Here is a 12,033-nt window from a genome sequence, read left to right as displayed (position 1 = left end):
CCATCACGTTCTTCTTTTTTACCCACTTGTGTCACACCAGCGGAAAGTTACAAGCTGTAACCAATTTCTGCATCCAGCTACCTTTTTAATACAGCCTACTGTTTAGACTATCTTTGAGATGACATGTCAAGTCATGAATGTTTAAGGCACTGCACATGTCCTTTTTCTTGCATCTCAAAGCCACCGCAAAGAATGTAAACAATTGGGGAAATATCTGTCAGCAAGACTGTTCAGCTCAACATATGGGTTTGCAGGGTTCCTCTGCACTTATCTCACTAACTTCTTCATCTGACAACAGCTGTGTGTGTGTGTGTGCGTGTTTGGAAGGGGGGGTGACTTTGTCAGTGTGGACAGTGGGATCGACAATGAGAGTGAGTATCCTTGGAAGCCAGCTATTGGAAAATACTGATTACAGATGGAACTTCAGTCCCTTAGATTGAGCGCAACAAAGTGAGAGGGAGGGAGCAGAGAGAGAACGTGAGGGGCAGGGGGAGAGCAAAAGAGAGAGGTGGAGTGAGTAAATGGTAAAAGTAACAAAAACCCAGACACAGAATGAAAAGAAGACAGCTGCCTGAAAGCAAGGACCAGAATCTCTCCCTCTCCCTCTCTGTCCCTCTCTCGTAGTACCACACATAAAAGTCCCGCAATGTCAAAACTGTCTTTAGTCTAATTAAAATAATTTGCCATGGTAGCCACATCAACCTGCTTTGAGCTTGTTGCTTTACCGAGTGAAAACAGGGATCGGACTGGTGCTGCCGCAGCTGAACTGCCCCTGTTCCCTTATTACAGAGACAGGTTTAACACACAGGCCTCTGGTGGGGCTAATTTGATAGGGGCCTGGGATTTATACAGACATTCATAAGTGTTTTTATACACCTCTCTCCTTTAATTGTGTCTGGCAGTTGGCTGTAAATGTGTTGTGGCCAGAGAAGGAGTGGGGGTATGGGCTTCTCATTACCAAAGCAGGCATCACAGTCTGGTTGCCTACCCTCCCCCACCCTCCCCCACAGACATATCTAGCTTTCCTCCGGATCCCACCCCTGCCATCAACTGACAAGTTCTTTCTAATGTTGTATTCTATGCGCACCAATGATATGGGGCTAAGTATAGCCTAATGCAGCCTTCTGCAGTATATTACATCTCAGGATCACACTTCAATATTTAAATTCCAACCGATTCATTAATTAAAAGCGATAGCCAATATATTTAATTGTTGGATCATCTTAGAACTACATTATTAAGCTTTCAAATTCATATACCACATACTTATAACATTTGTTTCTTGCTAAAATTATGTTGTTTATTGACATACTTGTCTCTGTCAGGATTTGTCAATAACTTGAATTTCTGCACAAATGTGATCTGATATTCAAAATTCAGAGAAAGTACAATATGTCTCAGTCAATCCTGAATTTGAAATGAGGAAAGACTTAACTGTATTGTTTTAACTGTAGGTTGATACATGCCTAAACATGTGATCATTCCATTCTGTGCCGTGTCTAAGAAAGTATTATATTGCAAGCATATTTAGAGTGGAAATGACAAAAACTTCAAAGAAATTTGGCGAGGGCATAAAAGGATCGACAAGAGTTTTAATTGGCTGGGAGAGAGGTACTCCTGTGTGCTTCCCAGGATGGCCTTTCCGTTCAGCTCAACCTTTATTGTCTGCCTTTCCAGCCTGTAAAAAGGGCCCTGGCAAGGGAAGTGATTAAGCCAGTGTTGTGGCTGCTCCTTGACACAGGTACACGTACACACATGCAGATAGAGTCCATACAATCACACTCACGTGTCACATGTACCCATAATCTCTAAGAGTCTGTCTTTATACATACACAGGTACATGCAAGGCATCACAATATTCCCACAGGAAATATTCTAACTGTAAAAACAGTCAAATGTATCCTCACTCATGATACAAAAATGCACAGTGGAGTTCATTAGGGGAACAGAAGTTGTCCACTCGTTGCCGTAGGGAAATTCCTCGTCAATCTCTAACAATCCATAGAGAGACCCAAAAACCAACGGCATTCAGTGTGCTGTTCTCAAGCAGCACCAGACAGCAGGACCTAGAAGTGTGCTGTTCTCAAGCAGCACCAGACAGCAGGACCTAGAAGTGTGCCGTGCTCACATTTACATTCAGGACCTAACCTCCATTGACTGCAGGTTAAACCCCATGACCAAGTGGGCTTCCACAGTCCACACATCACACCCCGTGTCCTCTCCAGAGAAAGCTGCTAGAACACACTCTTGGTGCCCAATCCACAATGGAACCAAGCCTGTTCACGACATAATCCTAATCTTGTCCACTTTCCCACCCTATTAAACCATGCAGAGTTCCATTTAGCCACAACCACGGCTAGCGGTTTGGCACCAATTGAGTGACAAACCAAATTGAATTTCCCCAATTGATTTCTTCCGATTGGCGCACAAACATGGTGGCAGGGTGGGGTCTGTCCGTGAGCAGGTCATGGGTTCTATTAGCGATGTGAGGAGTGGGGGGTCTGGAATGGCTGAGGTTGGTATGTTGGAGATAAACAAAGGCAGGTCAGAGACCTAGTCGGGCACTAATCCCCCCAGCTCAAATGAAGAGAGGGGCCAGAGAAAGAGGCACACATTGGGGGTAATGCCATGGTCCACTGCCCCCCCCTACCAACTCTTGGGGATTGTCCCAAGTCAACCATCTAGAAAATCAGAATCCGATTTTCTTTCTTTCCCATCTTGTTTGAGTCATTATTTCTTTCAGCTTTGTTTTTGGCTCTGGGTTCAGACAACGTTTTGTGTTTATGGAAGAGACAAACTGATGGTTTTCCCAAGACCACTGAAACACTTTGTTTTTTCTGTTTATTAATAAATGTCATGTTTTCTCATAAATAGATAATGTAATATTTACAGAGTAACCTTAACCTGATAACCCCCCTCCCCTAACTAGAATTTAGAAAAAAAACCAAAAAACGAAACTACAAACTAAACTGCTTTCAGCCCCACTTCTTTCTTATGGAAGAAGCCCGTACTCTGCCAGTTGGCAAGGCCTGACCAGGAAATTGTCAGTGTTGATTGAGATGAGTCCTCAGCAGACCTCTGGATTTGAGAGGCCTGTATGCCATGTCCTGCTTTGGAAAGGGGGCAGCCCACAGCTTGTTTCCAAAGGATGAAAATGGGGGCTACGCATTCCACATACTGCCAACTGTAGCTTTCCCTTCATTTTCTCTCCCCAACTCTCCCTCTCTTGCTACATCCATCCCTGGAAGGGGATTAGCCGTGACTGAGATTAACAAAAGGCGTTCTGATGTCGGCGGCTCTGGCTGCTTTCCATGTCAACAGTTTGGCAAAGGTCAAAGTTCACACTAACTACATTCATTCCCAGACCACCTAACCCCCCACCCCACTCCTTCCCTCCCCAGGGGAAAAGAGGGGGGGGGGTTCAAAAACCTGAACCAGGCATACTCACACTCACTCACACATCTACACACACCTCACCACGTCTACCATCTCTAATCCCCTGAGATACGTTTTAGCCCATATTTCTTTACCTTCTGCTCAACTGAAGCAAAATGGAGACTGATGGGAATGAAGGAACGAAGTGGGGGAAAGCATGATAGAGGGAGGAGGGGAAAGAATAAGATCGATGGCAATGGAAGAGCGAGAGAAAGAGAAAAGAAAGGTGAGAGAAAGTAGGGCAAGAAGGAAGGGAAAACAACACAATGAGCAAAGATCAAGTGATCAAATAAGGGGCAGGGTAAGAATTTTATACGGCCTAATCCAATATTTTGGAGCAGCCTATGCATGTGTAACAAAGATGTGATTCCACTCATGGACTTAGATTTAGTGGCTATCCCTCTGGTAACAACAGACCCATATGACTTTAGATGGTACCACGACACATTACTGATAACAACATCGACAATAGGTTCGTATCATAAACCTATTGTTTTGACTTAAGGGACTGACTCAATTAAAAGACAGATAAAAATAGGATTTATTTCCAAATCCATGGAAATCTTTACCATAAATGTTTTCCCTTGATATGATCCCAAGGGATGTTTCTGACAATGCTTTGAGGCTATGAATCCTTTGGGACTTGGCAAAGTGGATCATATGCAGTCAGTATGGAAGGGAGGAGACTGATGTGTGTACTTTGTATACATGTCACACCTGGGACTGCCTGGAATAAGACAGCTATGTGTATCAACAACAGTGACAGAGACAATAGAGAAAACTCAAATAAGAAGAGGAGCACTGAAGAGAGAGAGAGAAGAGAAAGACAAACTGATATTTAAGCGATCATCTGTGGAAAAGATGTACTATTGACTGGAGCACATATAAATAGTCCTAACCAACTAACGCTGTGACAAAACTGTTTCGGTAGTGGTCAACATCTGGAGAGAGGAAGTGTCTGGGGATGTCTTCCTGGGTTTACCTACTGCAGTGGGGGCAAAGCTCTCCCGCCACATCGAACATCACTCTGGACTGACCATCCATCATCCCTGTGTGGTGTCATTTCTCTCACACAAACACACCTCCCTTTTGGGTTGTCTCTCACTACAAACAGACATCTCCTCACCTGAGGATGCTGTAACACAGACATCTCCTCACCTGAGGATGCAGTAACACAGACATCTCCTCACCTGAGGATGCAGTAACACAGACATCTCCTCACTTGAGGATGCAGTAACACAGACATCTCCTCACCTGAGGATGCTGTAACACAGACATCTCCTCACCTGAGGATGCAGTAACACAGACATCTCCTCACCTGAGGATGCTGTAACACAGACATCTCCTCACCTGAGGATGCAGTAACACAGACATCTCCTCACCTGAGGATGCAGTAACACAGACATCTCCTCACCTGAGGATGCTGTAACACAGACATCTCCTCACCTGAGGATGCAGTAACACAGACATCTCCTCACCTGAGGATGCAGTAACACAGACATCTCCTCACTTGAGGATGCAGTAACACAGACATCTCCTCACCTGAGGATGCTGTAACACAGACATCTCCTCACCTGAGGATGCAGTAACACAGACATCTCCTCACCTGAGGATGCAGTAACACAGACATCTCCTCACCTGAGGATGCAGTAACACAGACATCTCCTCACCTGAGGATGCAGTAACACAGACATCTCCTCACCTGAGGATGCAGTAACACAGACATCTCCTCACCTGAGGATGCAGTAACACAGACATCTCCTCACCTGAGGATGCAGTAACACAGACATCTCCTCAACTGAGGATGCTGTAACACAGACATCTCCTCACCTGAGGATGCAGTAACACAGACATATCCTCACCTGAGGATGCAGTAACAGCTGTGTGCCCCTGAGGAGAGGCGGCAGAAGCCAAACCGCTGCTTGCTCTCGATGTCCGTCAGCACAAACGTGAAGTTCTGCCCGACCTGACTTACCGACAGACTGCGAACAAAAACATGCACACACAAAGAGAAATATAAGTATTGCACAGACATATTGAAGGGAGGACATATTCTTATTCAGTTAAAGTTAAGTGATAGAGAAGGGACTGTGAAACAAGAAGAATTACAAAAAACTGTTCCCTTGTTGTGTAAAAAGAATGTAGGCAATATACTGTTCCAAATGAGTCCTAGTCTCTCTGGACTCATGGATGCTGACTACCACTCCAACCAATCCAAAACTAAACAACAAAGGCAATTTGAGAGGCTGGGACACTGCGGGCAAGCATATATGGTAAAAATAAATAAAAAAGAGGTAATCTCAATTTATATCTATTTTCTTCTAGAATGGGCAGGGCTGAATGTAGGATGGGGCAGAAGCAGATCATGTCATGAGATGATGGCATGGCCAGGGTCACAGAGTGATAGGGCTGTCTCCCAGATCACAGATAGCTCTGGAAGCCCTGCGGGCAGCCTCTCATGTGAAGAGAGGATACAGTAATGCAGTATGTGTGTGTGTGTGTGTGTGTCTGAGCAAGAGTGAGAGATGCTCTACTATGAACCGAGTTGCTGGATGATCGGTATAAGTATGCATGTTTCTGTGTGTGTTGTTGTGTGATGATGTCACACCACATCTACCCTGAGGCTACTGGCACTCTAGTAGTCTTCAAGAGCATGAGCGAGCGCCAAGAGGAAGGGCCAAGATGCAAAAGAAAATGCCCAACAGCTTCAAGTGTTGCCCAATTACTCTTTCCACCCTTCTTTGTACATTATTTCCCACCGCCCATCCACCCTTTCTTCCTCCTCCATCGCATTTGTCACTGCATCTGATCTTGACCCTCAGTGACTTAAGTGGCCACAATTCCCGGACAGTTCTCCAACACTCCTGTAGATGGCGATCGCAATTCAGAAAGCCTGTGTTGGGAGGTGGTGCACATTAAATCCTTATGTGCACGTGATAGGTGAACAACCGCCTACTTTTTAGATGTGATACTTAATAGAAAGTAAATAGATCTTGTTCCATGGTATGGAAACAGACCCCGTGCACTGTGTAGCGCTGATTCTCTGGCGCTTCAGATTGTTAACATAGGGGTGTCGGCAGAGTCACCAGCTGGGTTTGGTAAATCACACTTTAATTGGAGGATGGGGTGGAGAGGGGGTTGGGGTTTAAGCTCTCTAGAAAGCGTCTGGAGAACACAGCAGCCAGCTATGGAGGCATTACAAACAACCAGGAGACACGTGAGTGCCTGGGTGTGTTGGAGGCCATACCTGTCGGCACTGAATGGAAAGCAGAACTTCGGGACGGTCTGTAGAGTTTCCTGTGGGGGGGAAACAAAACAAAAAAGAACATGAGATTGGGAGATTGGGAGGGAGAAAGAGTGAGAGAGAATGAAAGAGAAAAAGTCATTCATAAATCCAAAGGGGCAGAGGTATTAACTTCCTCATGTCATACAACAGGGCGTTGCCCGGAGCGACGGAAGACAGACGACAGAAGGAGAAGAAAAGGAAGCTGAAGTGAAAGAATTAGAATCTAGAAAGACAAACATGAGGGAGGTGGGAAGACAGAGAGAGGGATAAAGGGAATGCAGTAGAGAAGGAGATGGTGATGTTGGAAGCGGTTTTAAGAGACATACAATGTTCTCTCATCAGTACATTCAGTACGTTTATTCCTTAAGCGCCAATGTTCTAGCTATTGTCTTTTGTGTCTGTCCACATATAGCTCATGTGCTTATCTACATATTGTGTGTGTGGTGATAACAGGGCCCTCGGGGAGTGGGAGATGCTCTAACATATGGGGAACAGGGAGCAGGCGGCGGGATCCACGGGGACCTGCAGGAAAACTGGTAAGCAACGACACAAGGTGAGACTGGGGGGGAGAGGGTCACAAGGGGTACTGTGACAGGGAAGGGGGGCAGTCTAGATAGGCCTGCCTGCCTCCCTGCCTGGCTACCTGTCTGTCTGTCTGTCTGTCTGTCTGTCTGTCTGTCTGTCTGTCTGTCTGTCTGTCTGTCTGTCTGTCTGTCTGTCTGTCTGGCTGCCTGGCTGGCTGCCTGGCTGTCTGGCTGTCTGGCTGTCTGCCCACTACATTGGAATTACTGGACATGAAGAGGAAAAGAGGAAGAAACTGAGTTGAGAAAGAGGGAAATAGAGATAAAGGCCACTTAAGGGTTAGGGTTAGTGGCAAACTAGTGAGAGAAACACAGTGGCTAACAACAAGCACTTTTGTGTTCCATATGGCTGGCTTGCTCGCTGGCTAGGGACAGTTGGAGAAAGGAGGTGAGGGCAACATGGGCTTTGAGTCATGCCTAACCACAGGGCTCCCTGCAGGGCTACTCCAACCATTTAGAAGCCCTCAAAAGGTACCAGAGGGACCAGAATGCTGGTAAGCAGCAGCAGGTTTCATGTCTGGAGTCCCAGAGGACTCCATGTACCACAGGTGCACACACACACACACACACACAGTACCCAGTGGTTGCCAGAGCACCAGAAGACAGTGACTCAGTGGAGGTTAGTGGGCAAGGCCCTCATGTCCCACGAAGCTTGGGGGGCCAGGGAGCCACAATGGGACTGGAGCAGGTGGTGAAGAGGTGTTGTTAAGAGGAAGAGAACAACAGCACATCTGACTGTTGAAGGGAAGGAGGACACTAGAGCTGATGAAACTATTGTTTCAAAACACGCTTCACACACTTACATCTGCCCAAAGCTTTGACCAAAGGTATTAAAATGTTTTCAGAATCTACATCAGTCATCCATGAATTCAAGATTAAAGACAACTTTGCTTGAATGCTTATTTACCAAGTTTGTTCTCATCTCTTAGGAATACTTTTACGGTCACAATTCCGAACAGTTTTGAACAGTGTTTCGACGAGATGCCCTTAAAAAAACAAGTGAAACCAAGTAGCTTTATCTCAGCCAATAACACCATGAAGCAATAATTCCACTACATTCCAATAACAGAGAACATTCTGGCGTAGAGGTTGATACGCTTTGTTTGTTCTTGTTGAAATATGTCAATTATTCCACTCCTCAAATTCACTGTGTTAACATAGTTATAATTGACTTGAGGTCCATGCTCTGATTACTTGTGGTAGGTGGTAGAGGGAGAGCTGGACTAACCTTAAGCCTGCCCAGCACAGTTTGGCCACGTACAATTGGGTCCAAGGTACCCTGAAGAGCACCTCTCTCTCGTTCTCTTACACACACTCAGGACTCAAACACCGGCACCAAAAACTAACACACGCAGTTCTGTGGTCCGCTATGTTCCCAGGGGGGTTTCACACAACATATCTTCTTTGGTCAAATGCAAAATCAGCATTTCAACTGCAAGTCTTCTCTTTTTGAGGCAGATTCTGTTTGAACTGTGTTTTCCAAAGACCACAAGCCAAAACCCAAACTTGGAGTCAATCTTTTAACAGCTTCTCAGTTACCTTTTGAGATGCCAAGAAGATTAAATCAGAGATTACGCATGAGGTGAAAGACGAAGCAAAAGGTCGGATGTCTTTAAGGAATTACAGTTCTATTGCGACCCAGCACATGACCATGGAGTTAATATATGTACACATTTATCAAAATCCTTGGCATAAATCATAAAAACAAGGGTTAATGTATGCAAATCCGGAGGGGTTAAAGAACAAGCAATTATGGAGCGTGTCTCCTACGTCTCTCTTTTATTGTCTGTCTTTTAAATCCATACAAACGAGGGAGGGGGGGTTCTGGAGGGAGGGTTCTGGAGGGGATGAAGAGACGGAGGCAGAGGGGTATTGCCGGGCCCAGAGCATGCATATTCAACAGGGTGGGAACAAAGCAAAAAAAGGGTTAATTTACATTGGATTGTGTGTGGCCAACTTCAATATGTACTGGTCCTCACAAGAACACATAAAGAGAGAAGCCTGGAAAGTGAATGTAGAAGCGTGGCAGATGTGAATACATTCACAAACACGTTCCTCAAGGGGTATCAGCTCTTGCTACATAATCCAAGAAAGCATGAATAGGGTTACCTCAGGCCACGACTAAAAACAAGTAGCTGTCATTCTTTCGACATTTAAAATAATACTGCAGCCCCGAGTAAAGACTTTCAGGCCAGCTGCAGAAGTAACTGGAAGATGAACCCCAAAAGAAGAACTTTCATTGTTTGAAGTGGAAAGACAAAGGTAGCATAGCGTGTCTGGTGTCCAATGTCTCTGTCTAAGCATGGGAAGGTCTATACTGTAAACAGACAGCAATGCATCTCCAGTTCACTGGTCAACCGAGAAGTTGTGGATGATGTTTTCCACACATGGATGAAGATGACTTAAAAAAAAGGATGCTCTCCTCAACAGTGTGTCTTTAACTTTCTCAGCCACAGTGCAGACTTCCATCTGATCTCTTTCCCGTCGTCCTACTAGTCCCTCCCTTCCTCTCCCGCTCCAGATGCTTAACTGTTGCCTTCATCCACAACAGTGCTGGCGCCATATGTGCAGCCAGGTGTCCCTTGTAGCTGACGCCAAGCCAAGCTAAGGTGAGCCACAATTAAGAGATACTAGGCCAGGAGCGTTAAAAAAAAACAGCAGGGGAACTAGCATCCCCATTATCTCCTCTCAGGATGAAGACAAAATAGCAGCAGCAGGTTCTCAGTCCCTCCCCCCGCCCACTTGGGTTTACTGGCAGTTGGGATTAAATTCTGGCTTCTGGTAGAAATCGCAAAGTGCAGATCTCAGAAATCTCAAATAACTCAAGCACACCTAATGTTTATATTGAGGGAGTCTTTACAGAACAACGGATCTTGGTTGGTTCTTCGGGGAGGATGGTGAAAGCTTTGTCAAAAGACACTGAAAAAGAGAAATACATTGAAAGCACTCAACTGACAAGGCCAGAGGACATCCAAGTGGTGAAAACCAAATCAGAAAATGTCATGCCATTTGTGTGTGTGTGTGTGTGTGTTTGTGTGCGCGTGTATGTGAATATTCCAAAACCATTTCACCTAGTTTTTCCTTTTTACCTCTATTTGGTAGAGATCACATTTGAATATCCTCTCATTAAAAAAAGAACAACACTTCAGTCTTCCTGCATGGGAGGTAAAGTAATCCATTGGCATGCCGCATCGAACGCATCAAAGGTGCCAGCAAAAAAATCATTTCTCGACATTATACAGAAAAAGTACATCTGTCGCATTCATTTGGGGAAAACAGTCTGCAGCTGCCTAGTTTAAAGGATTCAAAGGGTAGGTGTCACTGGGACATAGCTGTGTCAGAGATGATGGGGAAAGAAAGGTGTAAGAGAAACTCTTAGACCCTTTGAGCAAAAGAATGAGATAAAATAAAGGAGGGGAAATTCCACTCATTATGCAGTCACTTTGTCAAACTGCTTTTTACATTTACGATTACATTCCTTGTACCAACAAGGAGACAGAGAATCTATCGGTCAATGGGAGAAAGGATGAAGAAGCTAATGAGACATACCAATTTATCCTTTTCTTACATATATGCTTTTTGTGTCAGAAAAATACTCGTTTTTTTTTTTCTTTGTGCATCTCGTATGGCAATTTTAATGAGCAACAGACATGCATTGAAGCATCTGTACGAAACCCTTACTCTCTGTTGAAGCAGACTGGTATATGAGGTCAGATACTTCTTTGGGATCCTCCCCCAACCTTTGAAGAGCTGCATTGGGGCTCTGCCAGCATTTCAGACATCCCAAAAACTCCAAGGAGTTCCACTGCACTGAACTTGCCATGCATGCTATTCTGTGGCCTAGAATAGGTTGTGGTGTGTGTAGTAGTCTTGGCAGTTGGGCAGTGGGGCACATCATTACAATAACACAGATAAGAACACAAATTGTACCAGTTACCCTTTTGCTTATCCAATTTTGTTCCATTTCCCTCTTTGGTCAATTTCTCTACCCTTGTCTCCTGAGCCTTGCTCCTCTGTCACTTTGTAAACCTTAAAGGGTTCACATGAGACTGCACTGATTATTTTTGGCATTGCAGTCCAGGGTTTGTTAATGGGTGCCGCATTAAGGCTAGTTTGAGAGTCTGTGTCACAAATTTCAGGGAACCCTTGCTCTTAAAGTTCACATACACACAACTTTAATTTAGCACAATCTTTAATCTCAAACCAATAAGTTTCAGTACGTGTTTACTTAAAAGTAAAAAATAAAACATCTCTCCTATGTGAGCTGTACATGAGGATCATCCAAGAAAATCTGTTTAATTACATTTATCAAGGAAATCTATGTTGGACATAGCAAACTTTTGCTTGTCATATGCACGCCCAAAAAGGGGGTGTAGTGTGGTATTATAATTTCATTCATTTAATTCTAGAGCTATCCAAGGCCTTTAATTGAAGACAAGATTCTTCAATGTACAAAGCAAAGGGGGGCCTGCATGCAAGATTCACTAACTACAAAGGATGTTTCTACTCCTTGCATCAAATAATTGGACAGGAGAGAAACAGAAAAAAGAGACATGGGGGGGTTGTATTTGAGGTTGTGCTTGGAATAAACAAGAATGGGTTATAATTGCATGTGTGTGTGTTTGTGGTATTTGCTCGGTTAATAAAATAGACCATTTGTTTAAGTTATTACTTTGGAGACCAACGTGAATGGGAATTTATGTCAATACATTGATTGAAACTGTCGGCTTG

At 44.5% G+C, this 12,033-nt stretch overlaps 1 protein-coding gene across 1 annotated transcript in view; it reads right to left on the bottom strand.

The window, feature by feature from the left end:
• dennd1a (DENN/MADD domain containing 1A) overlaps positions 1-12,033 on the bottom strand; it is a 40,792-nt gene that overhangs the window by 18,836 nt on the left and 9,923 nt on the right. The window contains 2 exon segments of the mRNA XM_084686848.1: positions 5,298-5,417; positions 6,683-6,732. Of these exon segments, the coding sequence (XP_084542974.1) occupies positions 5,298-5,417; positions 6,683-6,732 (170 nt within the window).

Source organism: Hypomesus nipponensis, chromosome 22, assembly GCF_054491055.1.
Source record: "Hypomesus nipponensis isolate SF chromosome 22, ASM5449105v1, whole genome shotgun sequence".
In the NCBI taxonomy this organism is placed as follows: domain Eukaryota; kingdom Metazoa; phylum Chordata; class Actinopteri; order Osmeriformes; family Osmeridae; genus Hypomesus; species Hypomesus nipponensis.
Note: the sequence above shows the minus strand (reverse complement) of the source record. Positions and strands in the feature narration are given on the sequence as shown.